Source organism: Durio zibethinus, chromosome 14, assembly GCF_047325235.1.
Source record: "Durio zibethinus cultivar Kanyao isolate XHJ-2024 chromosome 14, ASM4732523v1, whole genome shotgun sequence".
NCBI classification, from domain to species: domain Eukaryota; kingdom Viridiplantae; phylum Streptophyta; class Magnoliopsida; order Malvales; family Malvaceae; genus Durio; species Durio zibethinus.
In genome coordinates this window covers 5518979-5543323 of record NC_143175.1, presented here as the reverse complement: position 1 = coordinate 5543323, position 24345 = coordinate 5518979, and the positions used below count along the sequence as shown (strand labels likewise).

The window sequence follows — 24345 nt, the reverse complement described above, 5'->3', positions numbered from 1 at the left end:
ATTAGGAAACATAATCACAAAATTTTTGTTCACTGTTTGTGTTCATCGTGCAATAGAGATAGAAAATATATGTGATTTAAAGACATAATACAAACAGGCAACTTAGCAGTTGCTTTATTTCTTCTACTGCAGTAACATAGGATTACAAAGACTAGAACCTACGTTCTCATATCGTTTATTCCTGCAATAAGATTCGGGATAGATTCGAGCGAACCAACAGCTCGTCGATTTTTATTTTTGTAACATAACAATGTGACGTTTCCTATTACCATCCAAGTCTCTTCTTGAGCTGCATCATATAGTCATAAGTCTTGAGAGGGTCGGGGAGTGCCTTAGATACGCTCTCATTTTCTCTGCACCTTCTGGCCCATGCAATCAGCGTGGGACACCCTGCCTCTATGCTGAAATTTCCACATGTCTCGTAACTGTAAAACCAGCTGGTGAATGGTACAAGTGCCACATCAACATATCCAATGCTCTCTCCCCCGAAATAGAGCTTGTCTCCAAGCTCTCCTTCTAGGGTCTTCAAGCATTGCATTAACTCTTCCTTTGCTTCCTCTTGGTCTTCTTTTCCCGCCACTATTCTCCTCCCGATGCTATATATCTGCAGCATTTGTACCCACGAATAATTTAAAATGCATCAAGAAAATAACCCTTTGATGTGAATTAAAATATGCTTTAAATCTAATAATTTTGACAAAATGTAAATATCACTCACTCACTTTCTTATCAATGTAGTCTCCCCAAAACAAGGCTTGTGATCTTTGATAAGGATCAGAAGGGAGTAAAGGTGATTTGTGATTCCAAACTTGATCAATGTATTGGACTATGATGAGAGAGTCAGAAATGGGTTTTCCATTATGAATCAAAACAGGGATTTTTTTGTGAATTGGGTTCATTTCTAGAAGTAGAGGACTCTTGTTAAACAAGTCCTCTTGCTTACACTCATATTTTATCCCCTTCTCTGCCAAGGCTATTTTCACTCTCATTGCAAAAGAGCTTGCCCAAAGATCAAGTAGAACCACTTCATCTTCCATTTCAAATATGCTGTTTTTTGGATTGAAAGAAATATGAAAGCTTGTTCTAGTTCTAAAGTTGCGTTATGATGGTTTAGTGCATTACAGAATGAGGCCAACAACAACTATTTATAGTTGTTGATACCAACAATGATGTAATTGCTTACCTAAATTCTCCAAGTTTAGGTTCTATTCAAAATAATAGAAAATAAAAAAAAAAAAACCAGTCAGGTGTCAAATGGAAAAAGCTAATCAAAATCGTATCAAACCCATTTCAGATTGAGAATTTTCAATTAAAGTGTTATGCCATAAAGGAACCTACACGAAGTTGCCAGAACATGAAAAGTGACAAACTCAATTCAGTTTTTTTTTCCCTTGTTTCCAAGCAGAAATTTACTCCTTTTTGCAGACCTTTGAAATTTATTTGGTTTATCCAATGAAAAGTAATGGACAAGAAAACTCAAAATAACATAGTATCTTTGACTGATCTGTAGCCATGCAATTAATTATGATAAAAGATAGCTACTTTTACACGGAACATTTATATATATATATTCCAAGTGCGAAAAACAAGTGTAGCTCTTTGACACCAATAAATAAATATTAATTATTTGCTGGTTTTATTCCAATTATCTCATTTACATATTGTAAATATAATGTATTTGTTGAATTGAATGCTAATTAAAAACAAATAAATCTCACCTAATGAAATTAGTGAACAAGCAGTATTATACAAAAAAAGAACTTTTCAACAGCAAAACTCATTCAATTGCTTAATTATAGTGATTCGAATTTTTTACATACAGAAATTAAGATTAAAGGTGAAATTTATTGTTATAATTTTTTTTTAAAGATCATTATAATTATTTAATTTTGATTATTGATAGTTCATCTTAATTTTATTAAAAATTTTCATTATATTTTTCATTTTTATTGAATTTTTTATAAATTTTTTATTAATTATTGGAAGAAAATCTAAATATTTTTTTTGAAATATTTTTTGAATCTAAATGATAAATTTTCATCAATTTGTTATTTTATGTCAAGAAATAAAAATATATATAAGTACATTGATAAAATTTAACAATATTAAAGTATAATGATGAAATTTAATATTAACTCATGATATAATGACAAATCTCACTTTCATTCGAATTTTTATATTATTATAAATAAAAAATTTGTGTTGTTTATATATAAAATCAATATCATCTATAGTTTCTAAACTTTAATCTGAATTTTATTTTAGTTTCTAATATTTAAAAAATTTAATTAAATTCTCAATTACTAAAAATTATTTAATTTTGATCTTTTTTTATCTATAAGACCATCAAAATTAATGATAAATATCGATTGACGCCATGTGAACAATATCAATTATCATCTCAAGTGGTAAATAAGTTGATCAAAATAAAATTTTATTAAAAATTTAAGGATCAAAGATGTTATAATTTTAATTTTTTTATATTTCAAATATATTTTATAAGATATTAAATTTACAATATATTTATATTTTTACTCTAATATAATTTATTAATTAAATATTTTTTTGTTATAATGAAAAATACATTATAAAAAATTAAAATTAAGTCAAAAATTCAAAATCCTTCTAAAAATTTTCATATCATTTAAAAAAAATTAAATAAAAATTTTTATATCGATTTAAAAAGTTAAATAAAAAACTTCTTATCATTTAAAATAAAAATAAAAATTTTCATATCATTAAAAGAATTAATTATTAATTTATTCATAATTTTTTCTTTTTAAAAATTTTATTTTGAATATATTCTTTATTAAAATTTATGTTTAAAAAATAAAAAATTGACAATCAAAACAATCTTTACCATCATCGATCATATAAGAAGAATAAATTGAAATATCAAAAACCTTTTTAACCCTTTTTAACTATCTCTTTCACTTTTCCAAATTAACTTTCCCAAATATATATAAATATATATGAGGATTAATCAATATCAAAATTTCAAGAATCACAATCAAAGCGCAGCCGCCGCAATTCACATGGGAGGCAATCAACGAAAGCCACTCGATAATTTTGACAGAAAAAGAACAAGAATAATTTAGAAGAAAATTTTTGCAAGCACATTGAATTCTCAGAAAACAACAATCATGAAGCCCAATTTAGTTACAATTTGACAGCCCCTCAATACCCGGCAAATAAATCCTTATAACTAGCCAATTCTATCAACAAGTACAGATGAATTTCCAAGAGCAAGCAAACACAGAAGCACAACCCAACCCAACAAGAACCATCAACCTAGCAATAGAAGCAAACCCAGCAAACCTGAATCTAATTCATCAGGCACACACAATCAACACTTACGCAGAATTCAGCAGGCAGTGAAAATTTTTAGCAAAATTTGAGCATAGTTTTAGGATTTTGGGAAGCAATCGAATCAGCGACAGAGTAAAAGCACAATTTCCAAAGCACAACACAGAAGCAATTGCTTCTGAAGATACAATTTTAGCACACCACAATAACAATCAAGAAGTCAAGCAACAGAACCAAACCCAGCAAAGATTCATACATACTTAAAGCACAAACACACAACAATCACAACAAGCAATTCAGAAAGAAAACAAAGAATAATAACAAAAAGGGCAGTTAGGGTTTCGGGTTTCATTGATGTTCTTGTTGTTTTGAAGTTAGAAAATTAAGTGAGTGGAAGATTTGGTCGTGGAGGAAGATATAATCAAAGATACCCGACAAGAATCAAAGGGTAATTTTGGAATTTCATTAAAAACTGGTTAACATTTTATGCTATCAATCCCTTCTGGTAACGGAACTAAACCCCAAAGGCCAAAGTAACAAATGGGAAAAGAAAAAATTTTCACAAGAGGTGTAAGTGGGAAAGTAACAAAGCACAAGAAGTGTATGTTAAGTTTATTTTATTAAAAATAATATTTTTATTTTTTTATAAATATAAAATTGTTAATAAAAAAATATATTCCAAATAGAGTTTTGAAAAAAATTTAAATAGATTAATAGATCTATTTTTTTGTAAATGATATGAAAATTTTTATTTAATATTTTAAAACGGTAAAGAGTTTTTTATTTAATTTTTTATACTAAATTAAAAATTTTTACTTAGCTTTTTAAAATGATATGAAATTTTTATAAAATATTTTGAATTTTTTAAAATTTATATTAAATTAAAAATATTATTTAACTGATAAATCATATCATACTAAAACAATAAAAAAAATATTTTAAATTATAATTTTTTGAAATATAAAAAATCAATTTTTTCTTTCATTATTTTTATTTTTCTTCTTTATAAAATAAATTTTATAAAATATATTTCAAAAAAGAAAAGAGGGAAAGATATTTAACTCTTTTATAAGAAAATAGGCTTTTTGGATATAAGATAATATTTTCATTATGATTTATTAGTAAAATAATATTTATAATAAAAAATATATTTTTATTTTTAAAATGATACGGAATTTTTTAAAAAATATTTTTAAATTTTTTACTTAATTTTAATTTTTGAAATCTGTTTTCTATTAAAACAAAAATATATTTAACTAATAAATTATATTAAAATAAAAATATAAAAATTTTAATTTTAATTAATTTTTTATAAAATATATCTTAAATATAAAATTTCAAGATTATAATATCCTTGATTCTTAAACTTGAGTAATATTCTATTTTGGTTATCCCATCTATCATATGAGATATTAATTAAAGTCATCCGTATGACACAAACTGATATTTTTGTTAATTTAGATCATTATTATAAACAGAATTATCAAAGTTAGATACTTTGAACATATGAGGATTTAATTAAAATTTTTTTAAAATTAAAATAAAATTTGATTCAAAATTTAAAAATCATGAGTGTTTTTAACTCTAATATATATGTTATTATTTTTATATCTCTAGATTCAAATCATATCATTTAGCATTTTAATTACTTTCATATCATGTCATTTGGCATATTTTTTTGAACTTGGTCGTGATCACTACAATGTAAAACAATCAAGATAAATTTTGAAGTTAAAATGTTTTGATTATGATATGCTTGTTCTTAATCATTAAAGAAACAATGAACTTGTAATTTTTTCCTTTTAAATCAACCCCATTTTTTCATTGCAATATCAAATTAATTATACAAGTTTGCTTAATAAGTCTTAATATTTTAAGTTATTAAGATAATGAGATTTATATTTTATATATTGAGTAATAGTAGGTTAAGAAATAATAAAAATGAACTTTTATTAATTAACCATAATATATATAGTTAAATTATATAAAATTTAATATAATAAACCTTAGAGGAGTTAATCAGAGCTAAGTGCCAACAAAGAACTAGTGGCATTGGACCAAAAAAAATTTTCTTCTTTTATCAACTTAACTAACTTCAATGAGTAAATTTTTCTTATTTTTAAGTCTCAAAACTATTGTTTTTTTTTGCTTTTAAACATAGAATTGATTTTTTTTATTATATTTCTATTTTTTATCACTAGAAATCATGATATATTAATTTTATAAAAATAATAAATTTTAATATAAATAAAAAAGGAAAAAAAATTTAATTAATGACAGACTGAGGTAACATTTTTTAACCATTAGAGTATATTTTATTAGTGGTAAATTATATGAGGGGTTAAAACTTAAAACAAGTTTCATTTTTCGAAATTAAAGAAACTTTCATTGCTTATAGAGCGGTACAATCACAGGCAATTGTATCTTGTAGGAAAGTCTAGAAACTGTTCTACCCACTGCACATCCCCATTAATCCCCAATGCCTGTCTGCCTAACAGACGAGCAGTTAGCATTAGCTCACTTTCAATGTTATAGTCTACATCAATTTATTATTTACTTTGATTTATTGAGTTTTACATTTTTATTTTATAAAATGCGTTTCATAAATTAAAAATAATAAAAATATTTATATTTTAGTATCAATTTTAATACATAACAAATGTGAGATTTATAACTCTTATTTAGAGCCATGCATGTGCATTCTTAAAATCGCATGCAACGTGATTTTTTCAATTAAGACTCTTAAGCTTAGATGGAAAAAGTTCAGACGATTTAAGTACCGTTTGATATTATTTTTAAAATTATTATAATGATCTAATTATTATAGTAATAAAATCACTAAAGTAATTTGATTATCGATTATTTTATATTATTATATTTGATATAATAATTAAAATTACTAATGATTTTAAATTAAATTCCTAAGGATGAGAAAAAATCGAAAAATCTGAAAATTGATTTAAATTAGTAATATATAATTTGTTTTAAATTGATTTTTTTTATTCGGATTGGATCAAATTTGAATATTAAATATATATATAAGGTTAAGATCGAATTTTAAATTGAGAAGTGAAAAATAAAAAAAAAGAACTGAATCAAATTATTTATTTTTCTTAGTTTTTATAAATATTTTAAATTTTTATAAAATTAAAATAATAATTTTATATTAAAATTTTACATTAAAATAATATATAAAAATTAAAAAAAAATCAGTAAACTGAACCGATTCAATTCGTTCAAATCGAATGAAAGTTTGGTTTAGATTCAAATCAAAATTTAAAATTTTATAATATTATGTAATATTTAAAAAATCAAATAAAATCTTATCCAAACCAAATTATTATCACCTCTAAAAATTACTGTATTTGATATTTTATGAAAAATAAATCATAAAATATAAATATGCAAAACAATCTTATAAAAAGAAAGTAAAAATTTTAATATTTATTAAATCAACAATTTATAAAATAGTTAAATGTTATTTTATAAAAAAAACTATAAATCATAAATAAAATTTGATGAAAAATAATTTCTAAAAAAATTATTAAATAATTTTATTATTTTTATAATCAATAAATATTTATTCAGTTGTAACAAAAAAATTTTATTTTAAAATAAGTTCTTAAAAATAAATTTTGAAAAATTTTTACTAATTAACTTTCTTAGATATTGTTAAGTACATCTTTCTGTAATCAAATTGTTAAAAAAAATAATATTAAAATTATTTTTTTATAATTATAAAACTTTCATATCTTTTAGGTTGAAAATCATACCATTTTTCAAAATAGTAATTTTATCACTTAATAATTTAAAATGATTATCACATAATATTTTTAAATTATTACCAAATAAAATGATATAATTACTAAATATAAATCATTATAATTTTTAAATAAATAAATCGATACCAAATACTCTCCTAGAGGAATGAGGCAAATCATATCCGTCTCCTCTCGATTAAAAACACTGCTTACCAGATCCATATTCCATGTCACAGTGGAGGAATCGATCAATTGTGCCACCCTTGCGTCTTCTTGCAATTGACTCTAGCGTGAACGAGCCACTTATTTTTTTCAAATTTGAACAGGATAAATAACATTTGCATTAAAAAATAAAGCTGATTTCCCAATGTTGGTTTATTGTGGCTAACCCTTCTCATATATCTGTAATATGCGTCTCACTTTTTCACCTTCATAGCAATTCGCTTTAATAAAAAGCAGGTTATCATCGGGCAAAAAATAAGTGAGTGATTTTACAATCTTTCTCCTTACCTAAATTCCATGAACTAAATCTTCTCCTTCATATTTCGTAAGCAATGATGAAAATGTTTCTGTATACAACAAAAATAAATAAGGTGAGAGAAGATCACCCTTTCGAAAGCTTTTCTTGGAACAAATTGGTCAATTATGCATCCATTAAAAATAATAAAGTTGAAAACTGAAGTGATACGACTCATAATTATAGAAATCCATCTATTTGTAACATCTAGTGTCCTCATCATTGCTTCTAAGAAAGCTCACTCAACCTTGCTTATATCAAGTTTTATCACACAAAAATCTTCATATTACACAATACCATACACCTAATAAGATTTATAAAATTTATATATAAGTTATCACTTTTAAATTATTTAAACTTTTATATATATCTTTTATTAAAATTAAATTTATCAATTAATTTTATTAAATTATAAAAGCATCCATTAATAATAATTCACATTATGAAAATTTTTAACATTTTACCATTATTATAAAGATTATTAGATAAAAAAACTGGCCATAGTTTTTGGATTATTGGTCTTTGTGATATGCACAAAATTGAAATTATTCTCACATAATGAGATAAAACATCTCCCATTCAAAAACGACAAGCAAATTGAACGTGTGCATAATTACAAAATTTTGTGCAATAAATTTCGGAATTTAGGTTAGGATAAATTTCATCTGTACACATGTGGAGTAGAAATTCCATGTGTCTTTTCAACCGGGAAAAGCTTTAATGCCTATCTAACCTCTTTCAGGGGTTTATGGCTTTGCCTTCCGCTTTGCCAAACACGATCATCGGCGGAAAAGAGGGAGACACACGCCAAATGTCGATTTGCAAATTTATTTTTTAATGAAAATTATGACTCACGTTTGCATGAAATGAAACATAATGAATAGAAAATTTATAATTGCTTATCCAAAAACAGGAAATAATTTTTTCATACGCAAAATTATAAAACATAGAACTTAAATAAGATTATACAAAAAATAAACTTGGGTTGATGGAATCATAATTAACAAAATTTTACATAGAAATAAATGTGAATCACAAATTTTTTATATAAAATGATGATCACAATTTCAAATAGAAAGTACAATAATGGAATAATAAAAAAATTATTTCCTCGTAAATTTAAAATAAAATTACATTTAAAATTTAAATGAGAAACTTTTAAATTTTATACATGAAAAATGCAATCATTCTAAAAAAATTGAATTCTAACTCTTCATACTTTTCATTGTGCTTTTGTTTGATTCAAAGAAATCAAAGAAGATAGAAGAATGTATATAACTAATTTCTCAACAAAATTATACTAAATCATAATTTATTCTAGATATAATAATTCATATTATTATATCATGTAAAATATTATATTCGTATCGTATTTTATATAAAAATCACGTATTACAATTTGTATTACCACGAAAATATAAAGTATAAATTTTTAATTTTATTAAACATATTTACGTTTTTTTTTAATTTTAAATCATTTTATCTTTATATCTTTTATTTATATTATTTTTATATCGTATCACTGTATTATATTTTATATTATCAGGTCTAGTTTGTTTTAACTAAATTAGATTATTGTTTTTATATTCTTTGAAATTTTCATTTTCTAATGATCAAAAACTATAGATGAAAAAAGGATGAATTTCGTTTATAAATTTTTTTACTAAAATTTTATAATCATCCAATTGTAATAAAAATTTATATAAAAATCTATCACTTGGAAATACAAATTTTATATAAAATTTCGATAATTTTAATATAATTTTAAATTATGTTTGGTTAATTATAATATAATAATTATCGGTAATATGTTCAAAAAATATATGTAATTAAAATTTTATAAAAAATTTAAAATACAAAAATATTATTGAATATCATGTTACCAAATTTTGCTTTCAAAATACAGTAAAAAAATAACGTTTTCATGGAAAGTTTTAGAAGGTAAAAAAAAATTAATGGTAGTACTTAATTTTATTTTATTTTATTTTTCATTTTTAGTATAGTAATGTAGTTTCTTTTTTAATATGGTAAGACAGAATAAATAAATTAGCTTAACAAATCAGACCAAAAAACTGTAAAACACTTTTCTCTTTCTGTCGCTTCCTTCTAAATTTTCCATTTCAAAACTTGAAACTCTTCTGAAAAACTCTCTCATAATTTCAGCTCCATCAGCTGAACCAGACCCAAGAATTTTTCTTTTTTTTTTTTTTTTTTTCATTTTGAAAAACCAAATGCCTGATTCCGAAACCACAGCTGCGTGACTTTAACACTCTCGTTCCGTTTCCCTTTTCCATGGACCACAATGTAACCGCTTTCACCAACCGCCAAGAATCCGTTACCGGTGATGGCGATAATGATGATTCCAAAACCTTTGATCACGGCGGCGGTTGTGGTAGGATAGGCGGTAGCATTGCGGAGAGGAGGGCGGCAACGTGCGGGTTCAAGGCGGAGAGGATAAGTACGGCGAGGTTCCGGACCTCCACTAGCCCTTTGGGCTCCCCATCGGCTCGGTCGCCTTACCTTACTATTCCTCCTGGGATTAGCCCCGCTGCTTTACTGGATTCTCCTATTATGTTGCCCAACGCTCAAGTACCCCCCCTTCTTTTTTTTACTAATTATGTATTATTTTTTCTCAATTAATAAATTTTCCATGATAAAAGTTTTAAATGCTCTGGAAACAATTTTAAAGAAAAAACCGAAATATTTTATTATTTCTGTCACAAGTTCATCTTGAATGCTTCTTTTTAGTGGCAAAGGTCATCTTTTAGGCTCTTTTTGGTTGTTGGTTTTTTGCTTGTTTTTTAATTTCGGAAAAAAATAGCAATAAGTAGATTAGATTATGAATTAAAAACCTAATGTTTTCCAATAATTAAAAAATAAAATTGTGCTAATTAATTTGGGAATAGAATACATGATTTTACTGTAATATAGAGTGTACATGTGTAATAACGTTAAAGTCTTTTAGTTATTCGTTTATTTGTAGGCTCTTTTTTTTTTTTTTTTGTTCCATGCATTTTTATTAGATTCAAGGATGTTGGCCTCAAAATTTGTACAAGACGTTTGATATTGTGTACTTATAATATGAAAGTCATGGTGTATGGGTGTATATAAATCAGGCATTTGTTATTGCATTCATAGTTTTTTAGGTTTGCATCAGCATATAAATGTTTAGATTATTTGCTGTCATTGGCAGCCTCAAAATCTAGCCTCCACAGGAAATATTTTAGTTGTTTGGTGATAAGTCAGCTGTAGAAGGAAACTAGAAACTAGTATCAGTAAAGGGTCATGGATTATACAAAACAAACTCTTAGAAACCCCTCAATGGAATGCTAATAAAGGGTTCTTAATGTCTGGTGTTGTTGATTGTAGTTTTACTTGATTCATAATGTTAGATCTGAACTCTGAAAAACTTATACAAGTGCATTTAAAACGAGTTTTTTTTTTTCTTTTTGGCAAGAATGAAGCTCAGTTAAATTAAGTGAAGCATGTTAGAAAGCTTTAATGAGTATTGAGTTCTTTATGAACTTGATTGTATTATACTTGCCTTGTGTTTTATCAATTATATTTAAAAGAAAAAGGAAAGTCCTCTAGTCACAATTTTTTTTAATTTGTTATCTGTTTAAAGAAAATCATCATATACATATAAAAACAAGTTTTATCATTTTTAACTCATAGAGGAATTAATATCTCAAAGTTCTTGATTCATGCATAGCCCTGGATTTTTTCACTAGCATGTTCTCTTGATGATTTCTATTTCTGGCATAGGCATCTCCAACCACTGGAACATATCCTCAACCACTGCTTAATCAGGATGGTCAAGTGCCAAATCATAGCAATGGGGACAGAGGCGGCAATATATTTTCTTCCTTTACCTCCAAGCCACAGAATATGGATTCTCAGCTAAGCTTTTCTAGTTTAGAAGATCAGGTGATTGCCTTCTATTCTAGTAGTACTTTGTCATAAAGTTTAAATCCCTGATGATGGCTGCTTGATTTATAAACTTGACATATTCCTAATCCTTCTCAAGCCACTCAATTTTAAAAAAGTTACATTTATACATGTAAGAAACAAAGAATTAGTTTATGAATATAACCCCATTGAAATTTTTAAATTTATAAATTTAGTCAAGCGATTCCCAACTCAACTCAATTTATAAATTTAAAGATGATTACATCATAGATGTAATTGCATGAGATAATATCTCCTTGTAATATTTTTTTTTATTAAATGTACACTTTTTTTAATATTTAAAACTATTGAATTTTGGGCAAAAGTTTTTTTAATAGTACAATGTAAAAAGCATTTATGCTACAGGTTTATATAATACAAGTTAGTATATGAATATGATCCCACTGAATTTTTTTTTTCTAGCTATGCCCCTGTACAAACTGCATAGGCAATGACTTATCTAAACTTTGACTTTTATAGTTATGACTTCTATGTCTTGTTTTTCAGCCTTCATTTGAGCTTTATTTTACCTGTTTCTCTATATAGTATTTGTCATTGCACATTACTTCTCTTCTTCATTTCCTTTTGTAGTTCCTTTTGACATATTTTTTATTTTTTGATGCAAGACCAGTTAAGCAGACCGGTTTTACGGATCAAGATTATGTTCATTCTACTATAAAACTGGTGACATTTGCTTTTGGGTAGATTTCTACAGCTCTTGCTGAGATTAATCCCTTGTCTTTTATATTTGATCAAATTTCCCTATTATTGTCGGTCTTTGTTCATTTGGGTTTTGGGAGTTAGTCAGTCCTGAACTTTTTCAGATGCAATATTCTAAGGATGTTAAAATAGGAAATGAAGCTTGCTAATTGTGCTGTTAAAACTATCCTTCTTTGAGAAGTTTGGTTGAAGTGGAATCCAAGTTATTCCTAAATTCTATTGACCTAACTTTACTATAAGTAAATAGTTCAGAACCATCTTTGTTCATTGTGGTTGTAAATTTATTGGCCTTTCTAATCACTTCAGACAGAATTCAGTTTGCTTCTGGATTTGCATTATCATCAGATGTTTATGGTGTGATTAATCCGACTTTCCTATTTTAGCATTAGTGGAAAACTGCCTTTTTTAGATAATATTGTGAACCTGCAGCTCATATGTAGATTAATTGATGTCTGACATTACATATGTTCTTTGTTATGGTTGATATGCTTGGTCATAATATTAGGGGCAATTCTAAAAGGGGCTGATGTCATCCTGGCAGGCAGTAGATTTTAGAGGTTTCTGGATTAGATCATCAAACATGCATTCCCCATCACCCGCTTCCTGCATATTTAGGTGTTTCATATAAACCACTATCTTCAGTTAGTGATCACTTTTATTTGTGTAGGTTTCTTCCTCTTTCAATCTCGTTCAGAAAGCTGAGGTTGATTATCAACCTCTTGTCCATTTGGATACCCCTTTGGATTTTGAATTTCCTGCAGAATTTTCCAAAGAAGCTACTTCAAGGAGTTTTGCAGTAGATTCAGCTGCTGAAGTCAAAGTTCTAAATAACATTGTGAATGATAATGCTAACTTGGGATTCCATCCTTCTGAGTTGGCTAGCTATCAAATGTCTATGCCGAAAGAGCCTCTTCATGGACAAGATGTCAGCACAAATCTTTCAGAAGGTGATCAGATGGGGACAAACACTGCAGCGGGAACAGCAAGAACATCAGAAGATGGATATAATTGGAGGAAATATGGACAGAAACAGGTAAAAGGTAGTGAATATCCAAGAAGCTACTATAAATGTACCCATCCAAATTGTCAGGTGAAGAAGAAGGTGGAGCGATCACTTGATGGCGAAATTACTGAAATCATCTACAAGGGTGCCCATAATCACCCAAAGCCTCAGCCTTGTTGTCAGCCATCTATTGGGTCCACTTTATCATCTGATGAAATGTCAGAGAGTGCAGAAGGCAGTGGAACTTGTATCAAAGTTGAAGGTGGTTTAATTTGGAGAAATGCCCATGCAGGTTCAAAGGATATTAAGCTTGGATCTGATTGGAGAACTGATGGTCTGGAAAGAACATCCTCAACATCCATCGTAACTGATCTTTCTGATCCACTATCAACTGCTCAAGGGAAATCTGTTGGTGCATTTGAATCAGCTGAAACCCCAGAGTTTTCATCAGCACTTGCTAGTCATGATGATGATAATGATGGTAGGGCTACCCAGGATATTATATCACTCTGTGATGATGCAGCTAATGATGATGAGTCTGAGTCAAAAAGAAGGCAAGTTCTGTATTAGTATACATGTGACTCCGTGAATGTGTATCCAAGGGCCAATGCTATTAGCTTTTACTAACATATATTTTGCTTTGTTGTCCACTTTCATTGCAGGAAGACTGAGAGCTGCTTGACTGAGATGAATGTGGCTTCTGGGGCGCTCCGTGAACCAAGAGTCGTTGTGCAAATAGAAAGTGATGTGGACATACTTGATGATGGCTATCGTTGGAGGAAGTATGGACAGAAGGTTGTCAAAGGAAACCCTAATCCTAGGTACCAAAACTTGTCATCTGTCTCTCTTTCTTGCTCCATTACATTTGTTTTGCGTGTGAAACTAAATGAATCATCCAAAGATGCAGTGGTAAATTTTATGTTTATGCTTCAAGCATGCACTGCTCTGCAAGTTTTATGAGGGTTAAATTCATGTTATTTATTCTCAAAGGTTACCAAAAAAAAATCTAGCTTCATTCTTTGTTGTATAAAACCTATTGAAAACATTTTGTTGCTTGTCTTATAGGAGCTATTACAAATGCACAAGTCCTGGATGTCCTGTGAGAAAGCATGTGGAAAGAGCTTCCCATAACCTAAAATATGTACTCACGACATACGATGGAAAACATAATCATGCAGTTCCAGCAGCCAGAAGCAGCAGTCATGTAAACTCAAATGGTTGTACTTTACCCCCAACCGTGCCTAACACTCAAGCTGCCCTAGTATTATCCAGAAATACCCATGCTCTAAGGCCTGAAACACCGATCCAAGATATTTCACCTCCTTTTGATCAAAAGCCTGAATTTAAAAATGAATATGTGAGACCTAGTTTTCTTGGAGATTTCAGCAATGAGATGAACCTTGGGGCATCTTCTCTGGCTTCGGTGTACCAAATGAAGTTTCCTTCCATACAAAATGCTGTTCCTTACAGCTCTTTTGGACTGAACCGAAACTGCATTGGAGCTCATTCATCTGGCCCAATTGCCTCGACAGTTCCAACTTTTCCAATTTCATTGCCATTGAATCTCCCAACATCTGCAAATCTATCATTGGCTGGTTTTGATATTAATTATGGTGCGAAATCAATTGGTCCAGCTCACTCTTTCCTTTTAGGGCAACAGTTAAAAGAGAATGGTACAAGGTTCCATGGGATTAAAAAGGAGCTAAAAGGTGACAAACTTTATGATCCTTGCCTTCCCATTGTTGACCGTGCAAGTGCATCATCATCATCATCATCAGTCTATACGCAGGCCAATGGAAATTTTCCATCCTAGATCGCATTTATTTGCTTCTTGGTAGAGTCTGTAAGATGTTGGGTTCTACTCAAGTTTCTCCAGAATTAAAGGTTCTTTCTCAAGCTATGTTGCTGAATTATCATATATAGTTTTTCTCCTTCCTATTTATACCGTTTCTTATACAAATTTCTAACAAATATATGTATGTGATCCTTTATGATTTTCCATTTTATGCATAGAAACTAAATATTACAGGTTAAAAATTGTTTGTATCTTGATGCTTTGTGCTTAATTGTGAAAATTGTTTCTTAATGTTTTATTATTTAATTGTTATACTATAGGATTATTTAATTAATGTCCCCACCCCACCCTACTATAGGATTGGGCTGTTCTCAATTTCAATCTCCAAGCACTAACACTCATTTGACTTATTTGAAGCAAGTGCTGTACAAACTATCATTAATTTGAATGCTCTCATATGGTAGACTTTGAATTGAAAATGAATCTCCATGCTTTGTGACGTATTTTCCTGGGCAATGTGGTAGGCCATTGAAAAGCTTTATAGCAGTAGAAATTTTTTTTTTCTGTTAAGTTTATTGAAGAAATAGGTATGGAGCTTGGCATGGTTTGAATCTATCAGCTGTGTCTGGATTCTTATGTCTGTTTGCGAGTGAAGATTGCTGATAAGTAGGTGCATGGATGTTTAAATGTAATTAATATACCATGTTATATCCTTGAATGTCATCATTTGCACTTGCAATTTTAATTACTTTACTGAAGCTTAGTTAAGACTAGTGTACCATGGCCATTATTCTTTTTTCGCAAAATTTAATGGGACGTGCAGTTTCCATTTCCTATTCGGTATGGGATTAAATACACCCTATCTATTCTCTTAGAGAGCGTGACATTGGGATCAAGCTGTGTGTGAACTTGCCTAAAGGTTGCTTGCGGGAATTGCGTATTTACTGTCCAGTTTTTAACAGGCATGGGATTGGCTATTTGTTTTGAGCTGAAGAAATCGAAGGCAAGGAAGAACCTGATAAAATGATAACCAAATTAAAAAATATAAAATTAATTGAAATTTATAAACTATGAGATTGGAACTTAAATTTTAAATATTCTATATTTTTTATCATTAAGAAAAGATTTATAATATCTTTAAAAATAACTTAAATAAAAAATAATCCAAATATAAGCCGAACTCAAAGTTAACCAAACTATTGTACGTGGACTCATCCTATCTTACCACCCCTAAAATCAACGGCAGGATCTCAACCCTACCTCATCATCAGTGATAAAGCAATCAAGCTTACCTAAACCTCGAGTCCGTCGAATCAAACCCATTAACCCACCACCCTGCTAGCCCACACATGCTCACGCCCACTTCATATATAAGCCTATAAATTCCCCGCACCTCTCCTCTTATAAGCCCATTTCCCCCAGTAATTCTAACGTAGCCCACCGCCCCTTTCTTCCTTCCCCGATAGTCACCAAAGAAAAAACAAAACAAAAGCTTCTTAATCGCCTAGGGTTTTTGGGTTTTTTTTTTTTTTCATCTTTATCATCACTCAATCATGACAGGCAAAGCCAAGCCCAAGAAGCATACGGCCAAGGAAATAGCCTCCAAGGTCGACGCCGCCACAACCAATCGAGGCGGAGGCAAGGCCGGATTAGCTGACCGTTCAGGGACCGAAAAGGGTGGACATGCCAAGTTCGAGTGTCCTCACTGCAAAACAACGGCTCCAGATTTGAAGTCGATGCAGATACATCATGATGCGAGGCATCCCAAGATTCCCTTTGAAGAGTCAAAGCTTGTGAATCTTCATGCTACTTCTGTGGCTGATTCTTCCAAGTCCCGTCCCGGTGTTAGGGGAAGCTTTAAAAAGTGAAAAAAAATGGTTGTTTTGGTTAAGATTTGGCGTTTTGGAGATGTTCTGAAATCTGGGTTTGTTCCTTTTTTTTATTTTCTGTTTTGGGTTTTAATTGTTTGTGATGATAGTAGAGATGGGAGAAGAAAGGGGGTTTAGGTGAAAAAGGTTGGATTTTTTTTTTAAGGCCTCCCTTGACTATGATGATGATGATCATGTATATTAATCCATCTTGATTATGATGGTTATGATGATGGTGATGCTATAGCTTCTCTATTTTAATGCTAATGAAGTGTTTGTTGAATATATGGTTCTTGTCTTGCATTAATATGTTCGTTATTTTAATGCTAATGAAGTGTTTGTTGAATGTATGGTTCTTGTCTTGCATTAATATGTGCGTGTCTTAGATTTTTGTGTGTGCTTTTTTATAGTTTAAGAACTTCTTTCTTAGAAACATTTAGGAGTGACTTCTTTTGGAGGCGTGTGGTAGCTAAGCTTAGAATAATAAATTCTTATGATTGTTAACCGATACTGGGTTGATTATGTATTGCCTAATAGCTGGCAGATGAAAGCTTCATTTCGGTAAGCTTACTGTGTTCTATATTGCTTATGTATGATTTTGTTATAATTTTGTGTAATGTTGGAATGCAATCGATCTTTGATGTTGTGATCTGATGCTGGTCGGGATGGGTTATTTCTTAGTAATTGTTCATGCTTTCCCCTTTACTTTGCTTATGACTGAAACTTTGCTGAAGATCTTGCTTCCCATTTTGTGCTCTGTTTTCTGTTATCTTACTACAAACATTTATTCTCGTGAAAGAAGGGATCTTGGTCCCATTAAATCCACAATCATATCAATTTTTCTTTCCGTAGATTTCTTCTTCTCACCAATTGGGTATGGAGAAGTAGTTAAGCAAATTGCCTAATTAATTTTGTTTTATCATGTTTTCTTATTCTTTGCTTATTTACAATTCTTTTAGCAAATATGACAGTTTGGATGTTATTTTGATATGATTTAACCAGAGATTTGGGGACGGGACTTTTAATGGTGTTCAAACCTTGGCAGAGTATTTTAAGGGTATTTTCCATAAACAGATCTCATTACATAGAGTTAACTGATTATATACATTCCCTTCCTTTAGAGGACGTAAAATTAGAAAGTTGTCCCCAGCAAATGGTCGGCAAATTGATGAGAGCTGGGTGGCAGTGCCCAAATGCTTCTAGGATTCAAGATTGTGAATGCCATCAAATCAGGAGTCAGTAATATAGAATAAAGTGGCTTAATGAAGAAACATTTGTCTTGATTTGTACCTGAAAACCTTATATAGAGTTTCCTATATTAAGTCTCTGAAGTTTTTCTGAAAATTTATGTTATACATTCATTAATGATGTCAACTCAGCACTAATTGCAATTTTATCTTTTTTTCTGGTATAAAAAAAGAGTTCACAATTTAAAAATAAAAAAATTATAAATGTTGATATTTGAATTTTAAATCTGATGTTATCTCTTATTTTTAAAAATGGTTAAATGATTGCACGAATGATCTGTATTAACCTTCATATTCACATTTAATCTTTTGGTAAACTTAATTTCATAGAAAAATCTTCAAGTCTGATCCAAACTAAATGAATAAGCAATGCATAATATCTTTGGTCCCTTGAATGTGAAGATAATTAATTTTTCCTTTTATGAACCATTTTAGACGTTACATTCAATTCAGTGGTTCACCTCCTTGCTCCTGGGAAGAAAGAAGGATTGCTCATGGATAAGCTAGATTTCCATGATCAAATATGTACTGGTTATAGGAACCATTTTTGCTCTGTTTATCCCATCATATATGTCTGGATAATCAGAAAAGTCTACTTATATTTTCTCAATATGGCATTTAAAGTCTCAAAATTAAAATTATCACATCTTAATCTTTGGATTGTAGCAAAGAGAGCCAGCCTTGGAGGCTTGAACCATTAAATTTTCACTTTATAATTATAATTTTTTCAACAAAATACCAAGACTTCGAAGAAAAACTCAATGATTATAATATAATTAACTAATCACAATTAAGAACTGTGTATATAAGACTCATGAATTCGTTTGTATTTGAAGATTTGCATGAGTGAATTTAAACGTATTTTTTCATAGTAAAGATATCTTTTTTGTGTAAAATTTTATGAAAATAAATATAAACATTATTTTATATCCAAGCACGTATATACATATATGCACATATATGCAAACAAAAAATTATTAAAAATACAAAAAAAAACAACATTGATCTCTTTTTTTTTATATAAATTTTTTTTTAAAAAAAAAATCATAATTATCAAAACTACACAAAAATTAAAGATGTTAAAATAACTTAAATCTTAAAATTCATCCAAACTCGATTTGATTATAAAAAAGATAAATATTCGAATCTCGAAAAACCTAAATTTAAAACAATCCGAACTCAAACTAAAACTTAAAAAATATAATAAAATATTTACATATTTCATAAAATTTAAAAATATATTTGATTGATTTGAATATTTAAATCCAAAAATTTTAAATAAAAAAAATTTGAATTCAAAATACTCAGAATTGTTTGTCATCTCTACACAAAACTCCTACTTGAAAATATAGCAAATTAAAGTTAATAAGATAATTTCTAAACTGGCATTCTGATCTGTTCTATATATACATCATAGCTAGATAGTAGAAAGTTCATTACATTATGTTCACTAATGAAATCTCGTGTAAGTATACTCTTAAATTTTAAGAATCGTATGTGAATATTAAAATATAAAATCTAATAACATTACTACTTATTTGACACATAATTGTAAGTTGAAGTAATTGCAATCTTTTAAATAGATTAGATCTTCTTTTTTATTTTTCCCTTACTAACGGTTTTTAATATATAAATATTGTTAATTAAAAGTGACGAGGGGATTTTAATTAATTTTTATTAAAACCCTAAAAATTTTTTCATGAAAAATTTATTAGGTCAAAAGTCTGCGCAATAATAAAATTATATTGGCTCGTGCAAAACACATACATAAATGATCATAATTAATTATTTAAACTCTCTTATTTTTATTATATTAAGATTAAATTTATCAAATTATTTTTATTAAATTATAAAATAATCAATTAATAATAGTCCACTTTCTAAAAAATTCTTACTTCTATCTCAAGCATGCTGGATTTTCTCCTCTGGTTTTTTTCTCTGTTCATTAGCGGTTTTCTTGGCAGTCTTCCAGAGAAAACATTTTTGAGCATGGATGGGTGTCCTGCTTTTTCACAAAATCTTATGTTTTATCTCAGTCCACGGCAGCCCGAAGGAAAAAACAGTTCCCATATTAATTATTGATTGCAAAAAATTAAATTTTCTTTTTTTTTTTCCTAAATTCAATTGCTTTAAGAACTATTAATTGTTCTGAATTTATCAAAAGTAAACATCACTTACATTTTGTTATGTCGCAATAAGAATCAAGGAAAGCGTATTGAAAATAAATGAATAATGCTTTAGTTAATTTGTAGTGTTGAACAGTTGAACTGGCTTGTCTTTTACTGGCCTTTAATGCTTAAAATTTTGTTTCGTAGACAATTTGCATCCAGATGTTCATTTTTTTTTACACTCTTTTTTTAATTAATATTTTTTACTTACTTTTTTCTCCTTCTAGAAATTCAGAGGGTGTATTAGTACGCTTAAGAAGAGATAGATCGAACATAAATTACGGCCCAATGTCACCTAAGTCTGAATGCCCCATTGCAACCAGCCCACATCGCTGGAAATGGACTCCTTCTCACTTTCACAGTTTCTCACCTGAAAATTTAATGGAACTGATAATTTTAAGTATTATATTATGATACGGCATACAAAAATATGAAAAAGATACAAAAGAGATGGTTAAAAATTTTATTAAAAATTATATATATATTTGATAAAAAATATATTTTATATTTAATGTATTGATATAAATTTGATATAATAAATTTTGTGTTTTGCACAAAACAGACATAATATAAATATATAAATTATTAAATTCCAATCATAACAGAAGACATAATTTTTTATACATGTGATTTTGATTAAATAATAATTTTTTTTATGAATTTCATAAAGGTCATCTCATTTATCTTAAAATTCAAACTCAAAAATCTTAAAAATAAAATCTTCAACTCTAATAAAAGGAATATCTGTTTAAAGATAAGAGAGGCAAATTTGTTCGAAGTACAGACCAATTTGTCTTGCCAAAACGACTTTTAGAACTTAATAATTTGTTTAATTCTAAGTATTTAAGTGGTGCTCCTTATGATGAGGTCTACTCTTTTACACAGCATCTCCAACTCCAACATAATTTCGCCATACCTTTCTTGTTGCTATACTTTTGTCACTATAAAAATTATCGATGTCATTGCTGCTAATCCCAAGCGTTTAAGCCTTTTATTGATTCCCCACCTTCCCCCCCCCCCCCCCCCCCCCCTTGACAACAAAAACCAGATTTTGTCCATGGTATATGTTAGTTGCCCATAAATCAATAAAAAAAGAATGCTATCACGGTTACATAAAGACACCATGAAAGAAATAGTCATACATAGAGAGAGAGAGAGAGAGATCAAAATTCTTCATTGATCTTTCACTGTAAAAGTTTCAATAAATGCAACTAGTTCTTATGGTAGAATAGAACTACAGAACCTAGAAAACTCAATTAGGGTTTTCGGAACTGCCTCTCCCATGTATAAATTCGAGAGGGGAAAGTATGCGAAGAAAACAAAGGTACTTTATACAATGGGTTTTAAAAGCTGTATAAGAGCAATTGTAAAACTGATTTTAAAGTAATGACTGGACAAAACCTATCTGTAACAATGAAAAGAAGTGTGAGTTCCCGTGTAACACTCAAACCGATGTGTGAATCTTTTAAATCGAAGTTATTTGGGGCTTCTGTACAGTCTCTTCGCTGTAAAGCAACCGCCTCTTTTTTGAACCATATCCTTGGTACTGATAAATGATGCTGTGAAGACACTGCCTTATGCATATGATATCAAATGTTTCTATAAATCTCAAATCAGCTTTCCTGGATTTGATGCCAGCAAAACGTTGATACTCCTCAAAGACAGATGACAAGCACCAGTTCTGCAGTTTTCTCAAGCAACCAACCAGGCTACCGGTGCGATGCTGCATGAAGTAAAAGACAAAGGTTAGAACTCCTACAAGTTTTAAAAATACTAAAATCACAATGTTAAATAAGTGAAATCAATCACAAACCAACCAAGCACTGCACCAAAAAGCCATAATAGTTGTTTCCATATAGCTTCCATTGAATTCAACTTACAAGACATATAATTCATGCAAATAGATCAATTATAGGAATATCTTATCAGCTAACCTAAGACTTTAAATGAAACTCATGCCTGAACACACGAATGTACCATGCATACCTAGTAACAACAAGCAACAACTAATTTATAAATTCAGTTCCACCAGCTAAGCTTAACTTTTATATAGGGAAGGAAGCACAAGTAATAGCTGAATTAGGACTATTACCTTTCCACGTTTGCAATGGATCAAAACAGGATGATTTCTCACATCTGTAAACGAACAATATAAATATCTTAGAAATCCATAAAGGTAAAACATGCAGGTAAAAAGAAAAAAAAATGAAACTAAATGAGTCAATTCAATGGTTTATGAATTCAATACCAATTAAGATTTTGAGAGCCCCCCTGATGGCATCCTTGAGACTAGCAACAGAAGGCTCCTATACAAAGGATAGTAAACAATAATATAAGCAAAAATGGAATACAATTCAGCTATCGGGAATCAAATGTACCATTAACGACATAAACATCATATCACACTTAACAATAAAATGTCTTCAATTTAAGATAAGATAGTATTGACTTTCTTGAATCATTTAAGATTTATCCATATTGACCATTCAACATTCTTCTTGACCAGAAGGTTGCTCACATTTGGTATCTAATAAGTCCAAGAACTAAACAAATTATATTCTTGAGCAAATTTCATTACGTTAGATGGTCTGACTCTGACATTAAATCCTTCACTAATCAGTGACACAAAAATCTCATGAAATTTTAATAATTCTACAAAATTCTTTGAAACAAAGCTGAATTAGATAGGCAAAAGATTCAACTTCATATATTCAAAGACGCAAATTACTTAAATTCAAAAAGTATTCACTAAAGTTACTCAGTATATGAAAAGCTCTATAAATTGCCACAAAAGCAGAGAAGAAAACGTAGGGAAATATACCGTTTTCCCTTCAATCCCGAATTGGAAAAGCCGGATATTATGAGATCGAAGAAACTCCAAATTTTCCTCAGGGTAGGGCTCTTGACACAAATATCTGTTCAAATTTTAAAAAAGAAAGTTATTTTCCAACTAAAAGAAGGTATATTTCGTAGTCACTCGTAAAAATATATATATTTTTTATTTTTCAGAACAACAAAATACAGCATGCATGTCAAAAATTAATTATTTAATCCTTTCAACTTGTCTTTCTTTCTTCTTTTTCTCTCTTAATTTTCTCAGCAACCAAGCAGGCAAAAAGAAAAAGGGAAAAACAGAAGAAAAAAGAAAGAATTTAGGATTCTCATTAATTGTTCAGAAAATCGATGGCATTAAGAACGAAAATTAAACCTCCAAAAAAGTTAAAATAATAGGAAAAAACACAATATTAATCCGACGTAAAAAATCGCTTCATTAATGCAACCAAAAACGAAACATATATATTTTTTTTTTACAAAAACAAAAAAGTTAAAAAAGAAAAACAAAGATATAAATTTTAAAAAAAAAAAACTTACATGACGGATCGAAGATCTAGGGTTTCTAAGAAGGCGAAATTGCAGCGTTGAGGGAAACTAGATCTGTAAATGCCTTCTTCCACCATCGAAAAATTAGGCGGCGGCTCCATTACGACGCCGTTTCCTTCTTCTCCTTCTACAATCACCCCCATCAATCTCTCTCTCTCTCTCTTTTCTTTTGAGTACCAAAAAAGAATAAAAGAATATATATATATATTATATATAAAGAAAAACCAAAAAAAATGCAGCGATCAGAAACTACAATGAAACAGAGTAACAACTTCTGGTTGGTTGTGGATTAGACAATTTTGTTTTTTGTTTTTGGGCCAATTTTTATTTGTTTTTTAAAAATAATAATTTGAGCAAAGGGTAAAACCCAGAAAAAAAAAAAAAAAAAAAAACAATTATTTTCTTTTTTTAGTAAAACGGAGGGGTAAAAGTGGAAAAATAGAGGCGGCTTAAAGGTCAAGAACCTGATTAGATTTGGAAGTGGTCCTTGGATTCCCATTTGACTTGGATTTGGATTTTGTGGATGTTCTTTGAATCCTTCATTCTCACACGGTATAATTCTTTTTCTCATTTTCAATTTTTTTTTTTTTGGGTTAGAAAAACAAAATATATATTTAAAATGGAATTTTTT

At 29.1% G+C, this 24345-nt stretch overlaps 3 protein-coding genes and 1 pseudogene across 5 annotated transcripts; 2 read left to right on the top strand and 2 right to left on the bottom strand.

Annotated features, from left to right (window-relative positions):
• Window positions 1-22: 22 nt before the first annotated feature.
• On the bottom strand, window positions 23-1125 carry LOC111295037 (putative glutathione S-transferase parA). The gene is made up of 2 exons (XM_022888384.2): window positions 723-1125; window positions 23-604 (listed from the first exon to the last, which is right to left on the bottom strand). Exons 1-2 carry the CDS (start codon window positions 1035-1037, stop codon window positions 266-268), a joined length of 654 nt encoding a protein of 217 aa, XP_022744119.2. The 5' UTR covers window positions 1038-1125; the 3' UTR covers window positions 23-265.
• Window positions 1126-9637: 8512 nt separating this feature from the next.
• On the top strand, window positions 9638-17203 carry LOC111294310 (WRKY transcription factor SUSIBA2-like). Of its 2 annotated transcripts, none has more exons than XM_089743319.1 (5): window positions 9638-10173; window positions 11350-11511; window positions 12920-13809; window positions 13918-14076; window positions 14321-17203. In XM_089743319.1, exons 1-5 carry the CDS (start codon window positions 9877-9879, stop codon window positions 15066-15068), a joined length of 2256 nt encoding a protein of 751 aa, XP_089599445.1. In that variant the 5' UTR covers window positions 9638-9876; the 3' UTR covers window positions 15069-17203. The 2 variants fall into 2 exon arrangements, with proteins under 2 accessions (XP_089599445.1, XP_089599446.1); XM_089743320.1 differs by having other exon boundaries at window positions 9645-10173; window positions 12920-13813; window positions 13922-14076.
• LOC111293956 (protein METHYLENE BLUE SENSITIVITY 1 pseudogene) lies at window positions 16463-17203 on the top strand (annotated as a pseudogene). The gene has a single exon (XR_016327444.1). The product of XR_016327444.1 is annotated as a protein METHYLENE BLUE SENSITIVITY 1 pseudogene (transcript).
• Window positions 17204-21476: 4273 nt separating this feature from the next.
• LOC111293903 (inositol diphosphatase DSP5-like) lies at window positions 21477-24007 on the bottom strand. The gene is made up of 5 exons (XM_022886956.2): window positions 23706-24007; window positions 23155-23248; window positions 22582-22639; window positions 22426-22469; window positions 21477-22056 (listed from the first exon to the last, which is right to left on the bottom strand). The coding sequence occupies exons 1-5, from the start codon at window positions 23855-23857 to the stop codon at window positions 21799-21801; spliced, it is 606 nt and encodes a 201-aa protein (XP_022742691.2). The 5' UTR covers window positions 23858-24007; the 3' UTR covers window positions 21477-21798.
• Between the last annotated feature and the right edge of the window lie 338 nt (window positions 24008-24345).

Bases quoted from the DNA above. Each gene is read 5' to 3' on its own strand.
- LOC111295037 (XM_022888384.2), bottom strand. From the start codon at position 1,037: ATGGAAGATGAAGTGGTTCTACTTGATCTTTGGGCAAGCTCTTTTGCA. The intron at 605-722 runs GTGAGTGAGTGA...CAAATGCTGCAG, and splicing joins GAGACTACATTGATAAGAAA to ATATATAGCATCGGGAGGAG.
- LOC111294310 (XM_089743319.1), top strand. From the start codon at position 9,877: ATGGACCACAATGTAACCGCTTTCACCAACCGCCAAGAATCCGTTACC. The intron at 10,174-11,349 runs GTACCCCCCCTT...TTTCTGGCATAG, and splicing joins TTATGTTGCCCAACGCTCAA to GCATCTCCAACCACTGGAAC. The intron at 14,077-14,320 runs GTACCAAAACTT...CTTGTCTTATAG, and splicing joins AAAGGAAACCCTAATCCTAG to GAGCTATTACAAATGCACAA.
- LOC111293903 (XM_022886956.2), bottom strand. From the start codon at position 23,857: ATGGGGGTGATTGTAGAAGGAGAAGAAGGAAACGGCGTCGTAATGGAG. The intron at 22,470-22,581 runs GTATTGAATTCA...GTTCGTTTACAG, and splicing joins GGCTCTCAAAATCTTAATTG to ATGTGAGAAATCATCCTGTT. The intron at 22,057-22,425 runs GTAATAGTCCTA...TACTTCATGCAG, and splicing joins TCCATTGCAAACGTGGAAAG to CATCGCACCGGTAGCCTGGT.